General features: G+C 41.8%; 1 protein-coding gene and 1 long non-coding RNA gene across 10 annotated transcripts in view; one reads left to right on the plus strand and one right to left on the minus strand.

Annotated features, from left to right (window-relative positions):
- The window catches only part of LOC311599267, a 73072-nt gene extending 52255 nt beyond the window's left edge, over positions 1–20817 (minus strand). For 2 of the 4 annotated variants that reach the window (XR_014779842.1, XR_014779845.1), the window contains exons 1-2: positions 20669–20817; positions 6907–7009 (exon numbers count right to left, since the gene is read on the minus strand). This is a non-coding gene — a long non-coding RNA (uncharacterized lncRNA). The remainder of the gene's footprint in view (positions 1–6906; positions 7010–20668) is intronic. The other 2 variants (XR_014779843.1, XR_014779844.1) reach the window with 2 other exon arrangements.
- A 159-nt stretch (positions 20818–20976) lies between these two features.
- Positions 20977–22721, plus strand: part of LOC311599889 (protein disulfide-isomerase TMX3-like) — a 34360-nt gene continuing 32615 nt past the window's right edge. For 2 of the 6 annotated variants that reach the window (XM_084785971.1, XM_084785972.1), the window contains exons 1-2: positions 20978–21219; positions 22080–22134. In XM_084785971.1, the coding sequence (XP_084642097.1) occupies positions 21123–21219; positions 22080–22134 (152 nt within the window). In that variant the 5' untranslated portion in view covers positions 20978–21122. Of the gene's footprint in view, positions 21220–22079; positions 22135–22280; positions 22355–22376; positions 22700–22721 lie in introns of those variants that run through there. The other 4 variants (XM_084785974.1, XM_084785973.1, XM_084785976.1 and 1 more) reach the window with 4 other exon arrangements.

Here is a 22721-nt window from a genome sequence, read left to right on the forward strand (position 1 = left end):
ATTTTTTAGAATGTTTGAATTTTAGATGACTATGATGATCAAAACTTTGCAGTTGTCATATTTCTATTGAAGGAAAACATGGATCTTAAAACAACAGCTTTTCATAGGAACTACCAAACAATTTTGATTGCTTGATTATTTTTTCTTTGTTTATATGTTTGTTTGCTTTATAAATATACCGGGGTCCAGGTTATAAGGATTAGATTTCTTAATTAAATACATATTTCATTTTCATTTCCTTATAAGAATGATTTATATTATGCTTGTAGTAACCACAGAGACTAGAAAACAGATTCCAATCCCAAGATCTTCCAGTAAAATGATTGGTAGCTGCCATTTGTGTGCTGGGTAGAGAATATTTTACTAAACTTTTAAAAATTACTTTGAGTGCATGGGTATTAGTAGGCATCTTCTCGGAGTTGGTTACCTTCTCAAAGACATCACCTAGGAGTTAGGATCATTAGGATGAAAAGCCATCAGCCATAGCAGCATGGGATTCAACTACTGAGATATTACAAGGGCTATAAATGTCCTTATGAACTTTAATTTGTTACATAAGATGATAGGAAAAGAAGTGAAAAAAATACCCGTGTGCCATATAATAGGAATTAACAACCACCAGTCACTAATATCTATCAAAACCAATGGCCTCAACTCCCCAATAAAAAGACACTTGGTACCAGAATGAATGTGTAAACAGGACCCATTATTCTTCTGCATACCAGCAGCATACTTTTGCAATAAAGAGAAAAGGCTAGAAAAAGGTATTCTGAGCAAAAAGACCCAAGGCCATTGTTCTTGCTCTTCCATCCTCAAAAAGACCCTAGCTTTACTAATAAGAGTGTACTATTTTTTAACTTCAATTGTGCCCAATATTTTTTCCTACATCAGGACTAATAGCAAAAACCTCTTTTATAACTTTGCTAAGTAATCTTTTTTTCCCTAAGACTTTCTATGTTAGAGCCACTAGCAAAAGCATATTTACCTAACCTTGCTGAACAATTTATTTTCCAAGTTATGAGGATAATGATTATTGTTAGCAATCTACTTCTGCAGGTTATTATCGAAGGTGGTGGTTGAACCACTAATATCTGTTCCAGGAGCAATGCTTGAAAGATATCAAGCATTTTATTGCATATGCCAATGGTACCGGCCAGTGAGGGCCTGGAAGCCCCCTTCATAGTACTCACACAATTCATATATTAGTAGGATTATAAGGACCACAAAGGTAAAAAGCAGAGCTATGCTCCACAACAGCATGAAGTCCTCAGGACACATAGTTCTTGGGGTTATGCCTCACAGAGAAACACCCATTATCGGTATGCTAACCAGAAGGTTATATTCCTTGAGATCTAGAGCCGTTTTGCTGTTTCTTCTGCATGGCTACCAATGCTTGGTCACAAACCAAACCTCAACAAATACAAGAAGATTGAAATACCCCTTGCATATTATCAGACCACCATGGATTTAACCTGGACATAAAAACAGAAAAAAACAGAAAGCCTACTAATTCATGGAAAATGAACAACTCCCTATTCAATGACCACTGGATTGGTGGGGGTGGGGCAGATAAAGACAGAAATTAAGTTTATAGAATTCAATAAAATTGAAGGTACTACATACCCAAACATGTGACACACAATGAAAGCAACACTAAGAAGAAAAGTCATAGCACTAAGCACCTTCATGAAGAAACTGGATATATCACATACTAGCAAGTAAAAAGCGTATATGAAACCTCTAGAACAAAAAGAAACATACACACACACACACACACACACACACACACACACACACACACACACACACCAAAGAAGAATAGCTGACATGAATTCATCATACTCAGGGCTGAAATCAATAAATTAGAAACAAATTGGAAATCTATCTGGTGCTATCTCTGACAAATGGGAATAGGGCTTCCTCAAGACCCAGCTACTCCAGCACACAACAAGAAAATTTGCTCAGCCATGTTCAGAGCAGCCTTATTCATAATAGCCAGAATATGGAAACAGCCTAAGTGTCCCACAGTAGAATAATGGATAAAGAAACTGTGGTACATATACACTATGGTATACTATTCAGCTATTAAAAACAAGGAATTCCCGAAATTTGTGGATAAATGGATTGAGCTAGAAATGATCATAATGAGTGAGTTAACCCAGAAGCAGAAAGACTCAAATGGTATATACTCACTTATATCTGCATATTAGCCCAAGGGGCATGTCCCACGAAAGCCTTCACTTACTAGGAAACTGAGACAGAGTGGAGGACATCCTATTGGGACTCTAGATGAGAGAAGCATGGGAGAATGGCAAAGTAGAAGGATCCATAGGGTCCTAGAAACCTACAAGTAGAACATTATGATAGGCAGATTTGGGCTCAGGGGTCCCACTCAAACTAAGGCACCAGCCAAGGACAATACAGGCAGTGGCGGTAAACCTTAAACCCCTACCCAGATCTAGGCAATGGACAGAACACTCTCCACAGTAGAGTGGAGAGTGGGATACTACTTTCTCACATACTCTGGTGCCTCACCTTTGACCATGTCTCCTGGAGGGGGAGTCCTGGTGGCACTCAGAGGAAGGACAGTAGGTTACCAAGGAGAGACTTGATACCCTATGAGCATATACAGGGGGAGGTAATCCCCCTCAGGAACAGTCATAGGGGAGGGGAATAAGGGGAAAATTGGAGGGAGGGAAGAATGGGAGGATACAAGGGATGGGATAACCATTGAGATGTAACAAGAATAAATTAATAAAGGAGAAAAAAAACCAAAGAATCAATGAAACCAAGAGCTGGTTCTTTGAGAAAATCAACATGCTATACAAACTCTTTACCAAACTAACTAAAAGGCAGATGGAGTGTGTCCAAATTAATAAAAATCAGAAGTGTGAAAAGAGACATCAAAACAGACACTGAGGATATCCAAACAATCATTAGGTCTTAATTCAAAAACCTATATTCCACAAAATTGTAAAAATCTAAAAGAAATGAATGGTTTTCTTAATAGATTTCACATACCAAAGATAAGTCAATACTAGGCAAACACTTTAAACAGTCCTATAACCTCTTAGGAAAAAGAAGCACTCATGAAAAGTCTCCCAACCCCTCCAAAAATTCCCAAAGCCAGATTGTTTTAGTGTAAAATTCTACCAGACATTCAAAGAAGAGCTAATACTAATACTCCTCTAAGTATTCAAAAAATAGAAACAGAAGGAAATTACCAAACTCAAAACTCATTCTTTGAAGCCACCATCACCCTGCTACCTAAACTGCACAAAGACCCAAATATATTACTCCTGAGTATATACCGAAAAAGATGATCCAGCATACAAGGACATTTGATCAGTTATGCCAATAGCAGCTTTTTAAAAATAATAACCATAACGTGGAAACACCCTAGGTGTCCCTCAACTGAAGAATGGATAAAGAAATTGTGGTATGTTTACATAATGGAATATTACTCAGTTATTTAAAAAAACAAATCATGAAAAATTCTGGCAAGTGGACGGACCCAGAAAAGGTCATCCTGAGTGAGGTAACCCAGACCCAGAAAGATATACATAGTATATACTCATAAGTGGAGTTTGGCATATAATACCAGATAAACATAGTATAACACATAGACCAAAAGAAGATAAATAACAAGGAGAATCCAAGTGAGCAAGTGAAGATGCTCACATCTCAATCAGAAGGGAAAATGAAATAGACAAGGGTAGTGGTTGAAGAAAGGGAGCAAGATAGAAGAAGAAACAGAGAAATATAAGAGTGGGAGAGTGAGGGTGGGAGAATGAAATGTCTGAAGAGAGAAGATAAATTGTGGGCTGGGACATCTCTGTGATAATCTGGAGAACTAAGCCAGGTTAGGTTCCCAGGAGAATATGAGAGGGACTCTAGAAATGACTCTTTGTAGCAGGCACCATAAAGACTGAAGAGGCCACCCTCTAACTGCATAAATCTCCTAGTGAAGCAGGGGTACACTGACCAATACACAAAAACTTCAACTCAAAATTCACTCTGCCTACAAGATGTAAAGGAATAAAGATAAAGCAGAGACTAAGGGATATGCAACCAAAGCCTTGTCCACCCTAAGACACACCATATTGGAGAAAACCAACCCCTGACAGTGTTAATGATACTCTGCTATGATTGCAGATAGAAGCCTAGCTGAGAGGCTTCACCTAGCTGTGCCTTGAAACAATGCTGACACTCACAGCCCACCATTGGGTGAAGCATAGGAAGTCTAGTGGAAAAGTAGGGGGAAAGGACCTGAAGGTGACAGGAGCCTCACAAGAAGACCAACAGAGCCAACTGACCAGAGCCCAAACATGCCTGTTGAGAATGAGGCACCATCAAAGACCTTGCATGAACTGGACCTAGGCTCCCAACAAAGATGTAGCCGATGGATAGCACAAGCTTCATGTAGGACCTCTATTAAAGGGAACAGGGGCACTCTTTGGCATGGACTCTCTTGCCATTTTTTTTTGTTACTTCCCACTAACAAGATAGCTTTCTCAGGCCACATGGGAAGAGATCATGCTCAGTTCTTATGTAACTTGATCAGCTGGTGTGGGGGCTCCCATTTTCTGAGTAATAGGGAAGGTTGAAGGGGAAGATGAAGGGAGGGTGGGACTGAGAGGTGAGGAGGGATCGAGCTACCACTGGATGTAAAGTGAATAAATAAATAAATAAAAAAAATAAATTCAAAACGTAAGTGACAATACATGTTGGAGAGGATGTGGAGACAGAGGAACATTCCACTACTGCATATGAGAGGTCAAATTTGTACAATCACTATGGAAATCAATCTGGATGTTTCTCAGAAAACTGGTAATAATTCTACCTTAAGACACAGATATACTACTCCTGAGCATATACCCCAAAGATGATCTACCATACCACAAGGACACTTGCTCAACTTTGTTAATAGCAACTTTATTCATAATATCTAGAAACTTTACCCTTCAATTGAAGAATGGATAAGGAAAATGTGGTGCATTTACACATGGAATACTCCTCATCTATTAAAAACAAAGACATCAGGCTGGATAGATGGTTCAGCAGTTAAGAGTATTGACTCTTCTTCCAAAAGACCCAGTTTCAATTCCCAGCAACCACATGGCAACACACAACTGTTTTTAACTCCAAGATCTGATACCTTCACACAGACATGCAAGTAGCCAAAACAAAAGATAAAAAAATAGACTATAAAAATAAAACAAAGTCTTTAAATTTTCAAGAAAATTGATGGAACTGGAAAAAAGTAATCCTGAGTGAGATCACTGAAACTCAAAAAGACGTGCATGGTATGAACTCAATTATAATTTGACAATAGGTACAACAGAAAAGCTAAACATGCTGTGATCATAGACCAAAGAAGATAAGTTAGAAGAAGGGCCCAAGTGAGAATACTTTAATCTTACTCAGAATGAGGAAAAACAGGCATTGGAGGTTGATGGAGGCAGGAAACTGGGTAGGAGAGGAGATGGGGAGGGAAGCATGGGTTGGAATTATGTCTAGTGAGAGTAGTGGGGAGAGGGCAGTTTGAGAGAATTGAAAAATGAGAGGTGGAGGGCATCGCTGGGATTTTCCAGAGGTCTGGGATAGGGGATGTCCCAGGAAGTCTATAGGGGTTACCTTAATTGAGACTTCTAGCAGCAGAGAATTTGAAACCTGAAGTGGCAACAACCTGTAGCCAGGCAAGATTTCCAGTGGAGAGATAAGGACACCGACCCTTGCACAAAATATTGAGACAAAATTTACCCTGCCTATAAGATGTGAAGGGATAAAGATGGAGCAAAGATTGGGGTAATGGCCAACCAATGATTGGCCCAGCTTCAGACACATGCCTTGGGAAAGAACCTATCTCTGACATTATTAATGCTACTCTGTTATGCTTATAGAGTTATGCCTATCATAACTTTTCTGAGAGGCTTCACCCAGCAGCTGATAGAAACAGATGCAGAGACCCACAGCCAAACATTAGACAAAGCTCAGCGACTCCTATGGAAGAGTTGGGGTAATAATGGGGGAAGACAGAATGGTCAAGACCTCCATAAGAAGACCTTTAAAACTTCATGTGAAAACAATAAATGATAACAATAAAGACACTATAGAAATATAAGGAACAGTGGTTATGTGTTGGATGGTTATGGATGGTACCTCTGTTATGTAGTATAAATAGATTACAAGAATTGGTGTCATAGTCAGGATTAGTATTGCTGTGATGAAACATCATGACCAAATGAAACTTGGAGAGGAAAATGTTTATTTGGATTATTGTTGTCATCATTGTCCATCATTGAAGAAGTCAGAACAAGAACTCAAACAGGAAAGGAACTTGTGCGGCGCAGGAGCTGATGGAGAGGCCGTGGAGAAGGGTTACTTACTGCCTTACTCATCGTGGCTAGATCATCTTGCGTTCTTATACAGCCCAGGACCATTCACAATAGGCTGGGCCTTTCCATATCAGTCACTCAGTAAGAAAATGTTTTACAGGCTCTCCTGTAGCTCAGTCTGGAGGAGTCATTTTCTCAAATGTGGCTCCCTCCTCTTCAGTGACACTAACTTGTGTCAAGTTGGCATAAAACCAGCCAGTACAATTGTAATGGGTAGTTAGTCTTTTGTGCTTATGTTTATATTTATGTATTTATGCTTGTGTTTGTGCAAGGATGCTACATGTGGTGTTCCATGCCTGAAATCCTAGTAATTGTCAGGGAGTGGAGGCATAAGCTTCAATGTGTATCTTCAGCTAAACAGTGAATCAACCCTGGGCTACTGGAGTTCTGGTCTACAAAAAAGATGAATCTGTATTTAGGGAAAGAAAAATAAAGAATGTGATGATGGCTATATACCTTTGGTGAGGTCCAGACATTATGCATATATAAGCCATTTCTGATACATTACCTTTTGTACTTGTACTGGAAGAATTTACTGGAAATATACTTGAAAAATGTTCCTTTGTCCTGGTGTTCCATTCATCCTTAATAAACAGAGGACCAAGTACAGCCTGGACATTAAAAATATGCAAGAAATTGGAACTATATTCTGACAGAAGATAACAGAGCTTCTTATATGCAGTTCAGGAAGTAGCAAGATTTTGAGGGTAATTCATCCCCAATTTGATGAAAGAGGAGAGAATTGCATGCAGCTGAAATTATATTTTCAAAGAGAGAAATAATTCTTCATTCAGTGTCCCAAGTGGCAGAGTATGAGGGCCATAGGAGGGAACTCTGCCTCATGCCATACAAAGAGCTGATTTTTGTTTAGATACTAGGTGTTCTCCTGGGTTTGTCTTCAACCATAGTTCATCAGTTGAGTTTCTCCCTTGTTTAATTTTAGTTTGAATTGTGCTATTTAGATTTGCCCAGCATATAAATATGGATGCTCTCAATGTCACAAACACCCTCATTCTGAGCTGATATTTAATTTCACAGGTCAGCTTTAAATGCAAATCATAGTAACTCAGTGCCACTAGAGCATCCCATTCCTTTTGTGTCCTAGTCATTTTTTATATTTGAGCAATCAATCAAAAACCTGGTCTCCAATTGTGAGCCAGTACATTCAGAGTTGCACATATTCTTCTTTCTGGGAAACTAACTACCCTGAAGTGGTTTCCATGAGTATAATGAAGTTTCTCTTTAATAATCTTTATCACCCACTAGGAAAAAAATTGTCCTTTGAATTTCTCCACACCCACTATGAATTTGAGAGCAGAAGCTTTGCACACAGTGGTGATAACATCGAAGTATGTTCAGAGAAATATCATGGAAGAAAAGAAAGGTAGGTGTAAGTGTAAAAGTCAAAGAATGAAAGACTTGAAAAGAGCAGAGACACGAACACACTGTGGAGACACTTGTGGGAGCTACTGTGACTAAAACTGAGCCTCCCTACGCACAGGGAAGCAAGAGAAATGCTGATTTCATCAAACCCAGTTACATACTCAGAATATGTACTACTGCGCAAATAGGCAAAACTAGTGCGTTCTAAAGCATGTCTCTTTAGGCAAAGAACTCATTTCCGACAAAGTTGCCCAAATGCATCTCGGAAGTGTGCAACTTGTTCCCTGAGTGAGAAAACTTCGAGAAACAGTCGTTTCTGCTAGCGCTGTGCTTCTACACATGTATTTGCTGAACGGTGAAAGGGCACAGGAATGCACTTTTCTCCCAGCAAATACACTGCTACTAAGGAAGTAAAAACACACTGAGGAGACACTTGTGGGAGCTACTGTGACTAGAACTGACTTCCCTACGCACAGAGAAGCAAGAGAAATGCTGATTTCATCAAACCCAGTTACATACTCAGAATCTGTACTACGGCGCAAATAGGCAAAACTAGTGCGTTCTAAAGGACGTCTCTTTAGGCAAAAAACTCATTTCTGACAAAGTTTCCCAAAGGCATCTCCGAAGTGTGCAACTTGTTCCCTGAGTTAGAAAACGTCGAGAAACGGTCGTTTCTGCTAGCGCTGTGCTTCTACACATGTATTTGCTGAACGGTGAAAGGGCACAGTAATGCACTTTTCTCCCAGCAAATACACTGTTTCTAAGGAAGTGGGAACACACTGAGGAGACACTTGTGGGAGCTACTGTGCCTAAAACTGAGCTTCCCTACACACAGGGAAGCAAGAGAAATGCTGATTTCATCAAACCCAGTTACATACTCAGAATCTGTACTACTGTGCAAATAGGCAAAACTAGTGCGTTCTAAAGCACGTCTCTTTAGGCAAAAAACTCATTTCCGACAAAGTTGCCCAAATGCATCTCCGAAATGTGAAACTTGTTCCCTGAGTTAGAAAACGTCGAGATACAGTCGTTTCCACTAGCGCTGTGCTTCTACACATGTATTTGCTGAACGGTGAAAGGGCACAATAATGCACTTTTCTCACAGCAAATACACTGTTTAAGGAAATGGGAACACACTGAGGAGACACTTGTGGGAACTACTGTGACTAAAACTGAGCTTCCCTACGCACAGGGAAGCAAGAGAAATGCTGATTTCATCAAACCCAGTTACATACTCAGAATCTGTACTACTGCGCAACTAGGCAAAACTAGTGCGTTCTAAAGCACGTCTCTTTTGCCAAAAAATTCATTTCTGATTAAGTTGCCCAAATGCATCTCCGAAGTGTGCAACTTGTTCCCTGAGTGAGAAAACAGCGAGAAACGGTCGTTTCTGCTAGCGCTGTGCTTCTACACATGTATTTGCTGAACAGTGAAAGGGCACAGTAATGCACTTTTCTCCCAGCAAATACACTGTTACTAAGGAAATGGGAACACACTGAGGAGACACTTGTGGGAGCTACTGTGACTAAAACTGACTTCCTTACACACAGAGAAGCAAGAGAAATGCTGATTTCATCAAACCCAGTTACATACTTAGAATCTGTACTACGGCGCAAATAGGCAAAACTAGTGCGTTCTAAAGGTCGTCTCTTCAGGCAAAAACTCATTTCTGACAAAGTTTCCCAAAGGTATCTCCGAAGTGTGCAACTTGTTCCCTGAGTTAGAAAACGTCGAGAAACGGTTGTTTCTGCTAGCGCTGTGCTTCTACACATGTATTTGCTGAACGGTGAAAGGGCACAGTAATGCACTTTTCTCCCAGCAAATACACTGTTTCTAAGGAAATGGGAACACACTGAGGAGACACTTGTGGGAGCTACTGTGCCTAAAACTGAGCTTCCCTACACACAGGGAAGCAAGAGAAATGCTGATTTCATCAAACCCAGTCACATACTCAGAATCTGTACTACTGCGCAAATAGGCAAAACTAGTGCGTTCTAAAGCACGTCACTTTAAGCAAAAAATTCATTTCCGACAAAGTTGCCCAAATGCATCTCCGACGTGTGCAAATTGTTCCCTGAGTGAGCAAAGGTCGAGAAACGGTCGTTTCTACTAACGCTGTGCTTCTACACATGTATTTGCTGAACGGTGAAAGGGCACAGTAATGCACTTTTCTCCCAGCAAATATACTGTTACTAAGGAAATGGGAACACACTGAGGAGACACTTGTGGGAGCTACTGTGCCTAAAACTGAGCCTCCCTATGCACAGGGAAGCAAGAGAAATGCTGATTTCATCAAAACCAGTAACATACTCAGAATCTGTACTACTGCGCAAATAGGCAAAACTAGTGCGTTCTAAAGCACGTCTATTTAAGCAAAAAACTCATTTCCGACAAAGTTGCCCAAATGCATCTCCGAAGTGTGCAACTTGTTTCCTGAGTTAGAAAACGTCGAGAAACGGTCGTTTCTGCTAGCGCTGTGCTTCTACACATGTATTTGCTGAACGGTGAAAGGGCACAGTAATGCACTTTTCTCCCAGCAAATACACTGTTTCTAAGGAAGTGGGAACACACTGAGGAGACACTTGTGGGAGCTACTGTGCCTAAAACTGAGCCTCCCTACGCACAGGGAAGCAAGAGAAATGCTGATTTCATCACACCCAGTTACATACTCAGAATCTGTACTACTGCGCAAATAGGCAAAACTAGTGCGTTCTAAAGCACATCTCTTTAGGCAAAAAACTCATTTCCGACAAAGTTGCCCAAATGCATCTCCGAAGTGTGAAACTTGTTCCCTGAGTTAGAAAACGTCGAGAAACAGTCGTTTCCGCTAGCACTGTGCTTGTACACATGTATTTGCTGAACGGTGAAAGGGCACAGGAATGCACTTTTCTCCCAGCAAATACACTGTTTAAGGAAATGGGAACACACTGAGGAGACACTTGTGGGAGCTACTGTGACTGAAACTGAGCTTCCCTACGCACAGGGAAGCAAGAGAAATGCTGATTTCATCAAACCCAGTTACATACTCAGAATCTGTACTACTGCGCAACTAGGCAAAACTAGTGCTTTCTAAAGCACGTCTCTTTAGGCAAAAAACTCATTTCTGATAAAATTGCCCAAATGCATCTCCAAAGTGCGCAACTTGTTCCCTGAGTTAGAAAACGTCGAGAAACGGTCGTTTCTGCTAGCGCTGTGCTTCTACACATGTATTTGCTGAACGGTGAAAGGGCACAGTAATGCACTTTTCTCCCAGCAATTACACTGTTTCTAAGGAAGTGGGTACACACTGAGGAGAAACTTGTGGGAGCCACTGTGACTAAAACTGAGCTTCCCTATGCACAGGGAAGCAAGAGAAATGCTGATTTCATCAAACTCAGTTACATACTCAGAATCTGTACTACTGCGCAAATAGGCCAAACTAGTGTGCTCTAAAGCACGTCTCTTTTTCCAAAAAATTCATTTCTGATTAAGTTGCCCAAATGCATCTCTGAAGTGTGCAACTTGTTCCCTGTGTTAGAAAACGTCGAGAAACGGTCGTTTCTGCTAGCGCTGTGCTTCTACACATGTATTTGCTGAACGGTGAAAGGGCACAGTAATGCACTTTTCTCCCAGCAAATACACTGTTTCTAAGGAAGTGGGAACACACTTAGGAGACACTTGTGGGAGCTACTGTGACTAAAACTGAGCCTCCCTATGCACAGGGAAGCAAGAGAAATGCTGATTTCCTCACACCCAGTTACATACTCAGAATCTGTACTACTGCGCAAATAGGCAAAACTAGTGCGTTCTAAAGCACGTCTCTTTAGGCAAAAAACTCATTTCCGACAAAGTTGCCCAAATGCATCTCCGAAGTGTGCAACTCTTTCCCTGAGTGAGAAAAGGTCGAGAAACAGTCGTTTCTGCTAACGATGTGCTTCTACACATGTATTTGCTGAACAGTGAAAGGGCACAGTAATGCACTTTTCTCCCAGCAAATACACTGTTTCTAAGGAAGTGGGAACACACTGAGGAGATACATGTGGGAGCTACTGTGACTAAAACTGAGCCTCCCTACGAACAGGGAAGCAAGAGAAATGCTGATTTTATCAAACCCAGTTACATACTCAGAATCTGTACTACTGCGCAAATAGGCAAAACTAGTGCGTTCTAAAGCACGTCTATTTAAGCAAAAAACTCATTTCTGACCAAGTTGCCCAAATGCATCTCAGAAGTGTGCAACTTGTTCCCTGAGTTAGAAAACGTCGAGAAACGGTCGTTTCTGCTAGCGCTGTGCTTCTACACATGTATTTGCTGAACGGTGAAAGGGCACAGTAATGCACTTTTCTCCCAGCAAATACACTGTTTCTAAGGAAGTGGGAACACACTGAGGAGACACTTGTGGGAGCTACTGTGACTAAAACTGAGCCTCCCTACGCACAGGGAAGCAAGAGGAATGCTGATTTCATCAAACCCAGTTACATACTCAGAATCTGTACCACTGCGCAAATAGGCAAAACTAGTGCATTCTAAAGCACGTCTCTTTTTCCAAAAAATTCATTTCTGATTAAGTTGCGCAAATGCATCTCTGAAGTGTGCAACTTGTTCCCTGAGTTAGAAAACGTCGAGAAACGGTCGTTTCTGCTAGCGCTGTGCTTCTACACATGTATTTGCTGAACGGTGAAAGGGCACAGTAATGCACTTTTCTCCCAGCAAATACACTGCTTCTAAGGAAGTTTGAACACACTGAGGAGACACTTGTGGGAGCTAATGTGACTAAAACTGAGCCTACCTACGCACAGGGAAGCAAGAGAAATGCTGATTTCATCAAACCCAGTTACACACTCAGAATCTGTAGTACTGCACAAATAGCCAAAACTAGTGCATTCTAAAGCACGTGTTTTTAGGCAAAAAACTCATTTCTGACAAAGTTGCCCAAATGCATCTCAGAAGTGTGCAACTTGCTCCTTGAGTTAGACATTGTCGAGAAACTGTCGTTTCTTCTAGCACTGTGCTTCAACACTTGTATTTACTGAACGGTGAAACGTCACCGTAACCCTAACCCTAACCCTAACGCTAAACCCTAACCCCTAACCCTAACCCTAACCCTAATCCTAACCCTAACCCTAATCCTAACCCTAACCATAAACCTAACCCTAACCCTAACCCTAACCCTAACACTAACTCTAACCCTAACCTTAACCCTAACCCTAACCCTTACCCTAACCCTAACACTAACCCTAACCCTGAGTCCTAAACATACCCCTAATCCTAACCTTACCCTTAGCCTAAAACCTAACCCTTACCCTAACCCTAAACATAACCCTAACCCTTACCCTAAACTAACACTAACACTAAAAGTAATTGAAAGACTAACACTAACCCTGAGTTCTAACCCTAACACTAACCCTAACCCTAACCCTAACAGTAACCCTTATCCTAACCCTAACCCTGAGTCCTAACCCAGAGTCCTAACCCTAACCCTAACACTAACACTAAACCAAACCTCAACCCTAACCCTTACACTAACCCTAACCCCAACCCTAACCCTAACCCTAACAGTAACCCTAAGCCTAACCCTAACCCTAAACCTAAGCCTAAGCCTAACCCTAACCCTTACCCTAACCATAATACTAACCCTAACCCTAACCCTTACCCTAACCATAACACTAACCCTAACCCTACCCCTAATCCTAACTGTAAACCTAATCCTTACCCTAACCCTAACACTAACCCCAAAACTAACCCTAACCCTAAACATAAGGCTAACAATAACCCTAACACTAATACTAACCCTAACCCTTACCCTAACCCTAAACCTAACCCTAACACTAACACTAACACTAAGAATAACCTTAAGCCTTAGCCTAAACCTAACCCTACCCCTAACCCTTACCCTAAACCTAACCCTGACCCTTACACAAACCCTAACCCTAACACTAACCCTAATCCTAAACCTAACCATAAACAAAACCCTAACCCTAACCCTAACCCTAAGAGTAACCCTAAGCCTAACCCTAATTCTGAGTCCTAACCCTAACCCTTACCCTAACCCTAACCCTAACACTAAACATGACCCAAACCCTCAGTCCAAACCCTAACCCTAATCCTAACCCTAACCCTAAGCCTAACCCTAACAATAACCCTCACCAATATTCTAACCAAAACCCTAACCCTAACCTTAACCCTAACCCTAACACTAACCCTAACCCCAAACCCAACCCTAACTCTAACCCTAACCCCAACAGTAACCCTAAGCCTAACCCTAAACCTGAGTCCTAAACCTAACCCTAACCATAACCCAAACCCTAACCCTAACCCAAAACCTATCCCTAGCCCTAACCCTAACACTAAACCTAAACCTGACCATAACCCTGAATCCCAACCTTTGCCCTAATCCTAACCCTAACCCTAACCTTAACAACGCTAAACCCTAACCCCTAACCCTATCTCTAACCCTAACCCTAAACCCTAAACCCAAACACTATCCCTAAATCCTAAACCCTAACCATAACCCTAACCCAACCTTAACCCTAACCCTTACACCTAACCCTAACCCTAACCCGTTCCCTAACCCCAACCTCAACCCCAACCGTAGCCCTAACCCTAACCTTAACCCTAACTCTAACCCTAACTATAACACTAACCATAATTCTAATCCTAACACTAACCCTAACCCCAACACTGACCCTCACCCTAACCCTAACCCTAACCATAGCCCTAACCCTAATCCTAACCCTAACCATAAACCTAACCCTAACCCTAACACTAACACTAACTCTAACCCTAACCCTTACCCTAACCCTAACACTAACACTAACCCTAACCCTGAGTCCTAAACATACCCCTAATCCTAACCTTACCCTTAGCCTAAAACCTAACCCTTACCCTAACCCTAAACATAACCCTAACCCTTACCCTAAACTAACACTAACACTAAAAGTAATCGAAAGACTAACACTAACCCTGAGTTCTAACCCTAACACTAACCCTAACCCTAACAATAACCCTTATCCTAACCCTAACCCTGAGTCCTAACCCTGAGTCCTAACCCTAACCCTAACCCTAACACTAAACCAAACCTCAACCCTAACCCTTACACTAACCCTAACCCCAACCCTAACCCTAACCCTAACCCTAACAGTAACCCTAAGCCTAACCCTAACCCTAAACCTAAGCCTAAGCCTAACCCTAACCCTTACCCTAACCATAACACTAACCCTAACCCTAACCCTTACCCTAACCATAACACTAACCCTAACCCTACCCCTAATCCTAACCGTAAACCTAATCCTTACCCTAACCCTAACACTAACCCCAAAACTAACCCTAACCCTAAACATAAGGCTAACAATAATCCTAACACTAATACTAACCCTAACCCTTACCCTAACCCTAAACCTAACCCTAACACTAACACTAACCCTAAGAATAACCTTAAGCCTTAGCCTAAACCTAACCCTACCCCTACCCCTAACCCTTACCCTAAACCTAACCCTGACCCTTACACAAACCCTAACCCTAACACTAACCCTAATCCTAAACCTAACCATAAACAAAACCCTAACCCTAACCCTAACCCTAACCCTAAGAGTAACCCTAAGCCTAACCCTAATTCTGAGTCCTAACCCTAACCCTTACCCTAACCCTAACCCTAACCATGACCCAAACCCTCAGTCCTAACCCTAATCCTAACCCTTACCCTAAGCCTAACCCTAACAATAACCCTCACCAATATTCTAACCATAACCCTAACCCTAACCTTAACCCTAACACTAACCCTAACCCCAAACCCAACCCTAACTCTAACCCTAACCCCAACAGTAACCCTAAGCCTAACCCTAAACCTGAGTCCTAAACCTAACCCTAACCATAACCCAAACCCTAACCCTAACCCAAAACCTATCCCTAGCCCTAACCCTAACACTAAACCTAAACCTGACCATAACCCTGAATCCCAACCTTTGCCCTAATCCTAACCCTAACCCTAACGCTAAACCTTAACCCCTAACCCTAACTCTAACCCTATCCCTAACCCTAACCCTAAACCCTAAACCCGAACACTATCCCTAAATCCTAAACCCTAACCATAACCCTAACCCAACCTTAACCCTAACCCTTACACCTAACCCTAACCCGTTCCCTAACCCCAACCTCAACCCCAACCGTAGCCCTAACCCTAACCCTAACTCTAACCCTAACTATAACACTAACCATAATTCTAATCCTAACACTAACCCTAACCCCAACCCTGACCCTGACCCTAACCCTAACCATAGCCCTAACCCTAATCCTAACCCTAACCATAAACCTAACCCTAACACTAACTCTAACCCTAACCCTAACACTAACCCTAACCCTAACCCTGAGTCCTAAACATACCCCTAATCCTAACCTTACCCTTAGCCTAAAACCTAACCCTTACCCTAACCCTAAACATAACCCTAACCCTTACCCTAACCTAACACTAACACTAAAAGTAATCGAAAGACTAACACTAACCCTGAGTTCTAACCCTAACACTAACCCTAACCCTAACCCTAACAGTAACCCTTATCCTAACCCTAACCCTGAGTCCTAACCCTGAGTCCTAACCCTAACCCTAACACTAACACTAAACCAAACCTCAACCCTAACCCTTACACTAACCCTAACCCCAACCCTAACCCTAACCCTAACAGTAACCCTAAGCCTAACCCTAACCCTAAACCTAAGCCTAAGCCTAACCCTAACCCTTACCCTAACCATAACCCTAACCCTAACCCTTACCCTAACCCTAACCCTAACGCTAAACCCTAACCCCTAACCCTAACTCTAACCCTATCCCTAACCCTAACCCTAACCCTAAACCCTAAACCCGAACATTATCCCTAAATCCTAAACCCTAACCATAACCCTATCCCAACCAGTGGAATCGCTCCGAAGAACTGAGTCTAAAAAGGTCTACTTCTCCTGTTCACATTAACCTCTTTTCTCTCCTATCTAGAGTAGGTAGGTTGGAAGGGAGGTAAAGCATTAAAGAACCCCAAATAAAGTAGGTTTGAAAAAGTTCAAAGCCTACATGCTCTGGCAAGGAATAACATCCAAAGGCCTTCCAGGTCTGTGTGATCTGGCTGGAATGATACACTTTTAATCCCTCTGACTGGAATATAGACATGCCCTTGGTACACACCTTTCATCTCAACAACACCATCTAATCGAAGGGCAAACAAAGTGACAAATCAGAGAAAATACTTGACAGAATGAGTCAGAGATAGGATATGCCCAACTCTCACAGGAACAGACAAAAAATAGAGGCTACTTAAGAGCAGTGCAGAAAGAGTAGAGAGAAGGAGAGGGAAGCTCAGTGAGCTCAGTTCAATTGAGTTCAGGCAACGCAGTGGAGTTCAGCTGAGTTCATTTTGGTGCAGTTCAGCTAAGTGCAGTTTAATTCAGTTGAGTTCGTGTGGCTCCAATTCACTTCATTGCAGTCAGTGCAATCTGTTAAGGTAGTCTTTTACTCTCCTGAAGAAACTGATGTCTCCAAAGCTTATTGCCTCTGTCTGCTAATGTAGGCCTAGTGTTTGAAGCTTCTAGCCTCTGTACAAGTTTATCTACATCTAGAATGTTTTCAGCCTCTGAGATTTACCGTTGAACAAACTCACCCACTATTGGTCTTTCTGAACTCTTGCTGGCAGGTTCAACTCAGCTGTTGTTGCTCAACTTCCTCTCCAAGATGACTTATTCAGCCTGGCTTCTCACTCAGCCTCTGACTGAATTGCTCTGCTTGGCCTCAAGCTAACTCTAGCAATCTGTCCTAATGTTCTGGCTCCTCCTCATTCTCTGGCTCATTCTGTCTTCACCTGTGTCTAGCTTGTTCTATCTTCAAGCCCTGTCTGTAAATCTCTCCTAGTAAAACAATTTCTGAATTCCACAAACTGAGCTGCCACGAACTCAACTCCACTGCCTCTCAACTCATAACTCAACTGAATTGACTAGAACTCAGAGATCTACATACCTGTCTCCTGAGTGCTGGGATTAAAGGGAGTACCACCATGCCAGGACCTAAGCTTTTCTTTATCTGAAACGCTCAATTTAAGGCTGGCCTTGAACTCAGAGGCTTGCCTCTGTCTCCTCAGATTTAAGGTGTCTGTATGCCAGACAGAGCAGCCTTGTTGCTGGATTAAAATTCTTCTACAGCACTCTATGCAGTTCAGTTTGTGGAATTCAGAGGCAGTTTTTCCAAGCAGAGCAATTCAGCGAGAAGCTGAAAGAAGTCAGTTTGAATTAGTCAACTTCCAGCCAGCCAAAGTTCAGAAAGAACTACAAAGGTTGAGCTTATTAAGCAGTAAGCCTGTGAGAAGACAATTACATCAGGGAAAAAAAAGTTACATTTACACTGCCCTGTCCTGTTTGGGAAACACTGTTTCCTTGTAGTTATCCACCACCTTTGGCTCTTACAATCTTTCCTCCTCCACTTTTGTAATAATTCCCAAGGACTGGAAGAAGTGTGATATAAATCTCCCATTTAGAGATGAGCATTGAATAGTCTTACTCTCTGCACCTTGAGCAGTTGTAGATCTCCATGTGTCTTAGTTATTACTACATCACTATGAAGAGACACCAACGCCATTAGATATTAGATACCATGTCTAATGGGGACTTACAATTTCGGAGGGTAAGTCCATTACAATGATGGTGGGAACATGGTGGCAGTAAGCCCTGGTGCTAGAGCAGTAGCTAAGAGTTTATATCTGAACCACAAGCATGAGGAAGAGTGCTAACCGGGAGTGGTGTTTGCTTTTTGAAACCTCAAGATAAAATTGAAAGCCTACCCTTAGTTACACACGTCCTTCAACATGTCATACCTTCTAATCCTTCCCAAACAATCCTACCAGCTAGAGATCAAACTTTCAGACATATGAGCCTATGGTCTTTCCTTAAGAACATCATCTCCATTCTTAAGTGAATTCTCTGTATTTCTTTCTCACATTTGCTTATCTGGGTTTTGTATCAACTTTCTACTGGCCTTGTTAAATGAACTGGTGAATAATGTCTACTGTTCCTATTCTTGATAAGTTTCAAACGACAATTTGATAGGCATTTTTATGTACCTAATTAATGCATTAAAGGATTTTTAGATAGGTAGTGAGATATTATTCTGAGTGTGCCTGTGAAATTTTTTCTGGAAGGGTTCAGTGACAGATTAAGAAACTTAGAAAAGTAGGCAGTCTTCTTCAGTGTGGGTGGGGATCACACTCATAACCATCTTAGATAGAACAAGTGATGAGAAGGCAAATCCACACTGAACTGGGACATTCATGTGTTGCTACTGCCTGCTCTGAGTTTCTTTCTTTCTTTTTTTAAAAGACTATGTAGCTTTGGCTCTCCTGGACTCACTCTGTGGTCCAGGCTGGCATCAAAATCATGGAAATCCAACTGCCTCTGCCTCCTAAAGTGTTAGGTTCACAGGCATGTCTGCCACCATGCCTAGCTGCTGCCCTGAATTCTTAGGTTTCAGAATTCTATCACTGGTTTACACCTTCAGATTATGGGTCTTACTTATCTTGTGAACCACATCCAATAAATCTTTTCCTACTGTTTTTGTTTTGCTGGAAAAGTATTGGTAATAACTGTTTTTTAATAAAAATAGATAGCATATCAGCACATTTTAGAAACTGATTCTACTGCTTTCTTTATGGAAGTATTTAAAATCTGAATTAATTTATCTAAAGGCTAATTCTAAAATTGATTTCATTCTTGAATGTGTTTTCTTTATTTTTAATGTTTGAGCTTTAACTTTTTATATATTTACAAAGTTGTTCATCCTGCTAATTTATGCTGTATGTACAGCTGTATTAGTTACTTTTCTCATAGCTGTGATAAAATACTTGAAAGAAGTAATTGGATTTTCTTAAAAAATTGGTTTCAGAGGGTTTAGTGCAATATGACTGGGGAAGGTGCTGAGGCAGAGGTGGGTATAGGGCAACTGGTCACATTGCACTGGCAGTGAGGGAGCAGAGAGCCCAGGTGGTGTGAAACATGTAAGTCCTGATCCTAAGGCTCTGTTTCATCCAGCTAGGGACCATGTCCAACCAAATATTAGAACTTCTCTAAAGAGCACTACCAGCTGAGGAATAATTAATATACGAACCTGTGAGGGACTTTTCTCACATATTCCCTTTTCCCTTTCTCCTTCCTCTACTCTTCTGCCTTTGTATGCTCTGTTTTCATAATATAAATTCTAAGAACTAATGTAATCCAAATCCTCTGGCACTTCATTCCTACTAAAAAAAATTTTTTTTCATCAAAGTCAGTGACTAACACAGGGACCGACTTACAAGTGTATTGTTTTCATAAACGTGTCGTAATAAAGTATGAAGGATGCTACAAACATTTTATACTAAGGATTTCGGTCTACAGATAATCAGGAAACAGTAAAAACATAACCAAGAAGATATTATAATTAACTTCCTTTTTTTAAATTTCAGAAGAAGCAATTCTCTTTTTATTCTTTCACATTTTAAAAAGTATTTATGATGAACTTGGATCAGTGTGTTTGTGCGTGCGTGCGTGCGTGCGTCCGTGTGTGTGTGTGTGTGTGTGTGTGTAAAATGCACTGAGTATCACTGCCGCTGCTTACATAAGCATAACAACCTGCCACTTAAGAAAATGACACATACAACACTGGAGCAACCATTAACTGTTCATTGTTCTCCCATCCATAATGGCACAGTAATTAACTGATTTATAAGATTCTAAATAAGTATTTACACAAAGGGTGTCCGAGCTCAGCAATCTAGTCCTCTATTTTAAAGCACGATTTCCACCTATCAGTGTAACATCTCGGTGTACAAGTGAGTTCACTGGACTTAGTAGCAAGTTTAAAACATGAGACAAAACTCAAGCTTACAGTGCATGTTGGACCCTACCTCACCTACAGCATTAAGTTCACCCGACAATGCCGTATGTACATTCTGAGGAGAGTCCCATGGCACACTCGCACCGTCACAGGAAGAAGCCCATGCCGATACCCATGCTCTTCAGAGCTCTGAGGGAGAAAAGGCTCCGTGGGAACTCGAATGCGCCTGCGCAGTACTCAGGCGCATGCGTCGCATCCTGCGCATGCGTCGCATCCTGCGCATGCGTCGCATCCTGCGCATGCGTCGCATCCTGCGCATGCGTCGCATCCTGCGCATGCGTCGCATCCTGCGCATGCGTCGCATCCTGCGCATGCTCAGCGGCTAAGACCTCCGGACTACCGGGACCCTGAAGGGTACCAGCCCGCCCTGCCCCGCCCCGCCCCGCCCCGCCCCGGCGTTGTCTACCGCCCAGGTCTTCCTTGCTTTCTTTTCCGGGCAGGCGGGCCTTGGCTCCGGGGTTTGTATGTCTCCGGGCGCGCTCATCGCGGGGTCCACGCCACGCTCCATGGCGAGTGCTGCGGAGCGCAGGAGCTGGGCCGCCCTCTGGCTCTGCGCAGTGGGTGAGGAGCGCGCGGGGCAGTGGGGAACGGTGGGAGGTTGGGCCGGGTCGGGGTCGCGCCGCGGGGTGCTTAGAGTATTCATCCGACCTCCTCTGTGGGTCAGGCTTCCTCAGCGGGACTCTGCGCTCGCAGACGCCCCGAGAGTACGGCTACCTTCTCTGCGACCAGGAAGTTTCCGTGACTCCATTGGTAGACAGACAAGGAATGTCGAGCCCCAATTAGCCATAGGTTACAGGGTCTTGTTACAGTAAAAGGCTTTCCTTGCCCAAGCTAAAGAAGAGGATGATGCCTAAGGGCAGATCCTAGTCAGATATCCAGAACTGTGGTATAAAGAGAAACCATGCATCTTTTAAGCTCTCAGCCCTCTGCTGTCACGGATATTTGGGTTCTCTGTGGTTCACCCCTTGATTCAGCCACCTATTAAAAACCCTCAGTGAGCCAGTGTTAGAGGTGTGAGTCTTTTTTCTACCTATTTTGGTGAATTGTATTTGGACTTGATATCGAAGGGATAAATGCTACTAGAGAAAGGGGAAATTATTTTAATGTCTAGGGCAGAAAAATAGCGAAAAGGAAAAATAAAACGAGAGTGGAAATATGTAGAACAAACAACTATTATTATATGTACTTTCATAGTGCTTGTCCCTTGCAATATGATTGCATGCAGAGTAAATTTTTACTGATTGGATGAACTAATTATGCTTTTGTGTCACTTAAATCTTGTAATGGATCATTGGTGAGGTTTGGTTTTTTTTTTTTTTGATAGATAGTAAAAAAAAAATTCAAACATTGAATAGGCAATTTAGACTAAAGGTAAAAACAAAGTAATGAATCATTTATCTTCTACATTTTGTCCTTTCCAGTTATTTTACTTGACCTGGCTGTCTGTAAAGGATTTGTAGAAGATCTAAATGAATCGTGAGTATACATATATGTGTAAAATACTATTAAATACTGTTTAACTTTGCCTAACTCAGATGCCTTCTAAATATCCACACATGAATCTAATCTTTTAATAATAGGTGCTGTGGTGACTGATATTAACATTGTCAGTTTTGTTTCAGGAGTTGTATAGAGTGCCTGCCATTTACATGCAAAATGGAAGAGTGCTGCAGAGAGTTCTGCTAATAGTTATAAGGTGAAAACCCAACAAAAGTCTCCTTATTGTTTTTTTTTTTTTTTTTTTGGTTTAATCATACAAAGTTAGCGCTGGAATTCGGTGCTTAATCTATAGTATAACAGGTTTATTCGTGAGATCTTGCTCACAATAGGTGGGAAAACTAGCTTCATTGCAAAATTCAAGGTCAGTATTTCTGCCTTCACGGCAACTGACAACAATCTCTTCCTTGGCAGGCCACATGGGTGCCTCTCCTATACCAGATTTGGTGTGCAATCAGTCTCTGGAGGGACTTGTAGCCAAGGACTCAAGCTTCCCATGCCAACCAGGCTCAGAAGTATACCAGCATTCCTAGCCTACTTGTTGGTACATTTTTTTTTTGGCATTT

The sequence above is a fragment of the Acomys minous genome (assembly GCF_964271855.1).
Source record: "Acomys minous genome assembly, chromosome: 6".
In the NCBI taxonomy this organism is placed as follows: Eukaryota; Metazoa; Chordata; class Mammalia; order Rodentia; family Muridae; genus Acomys; species Acomys minous.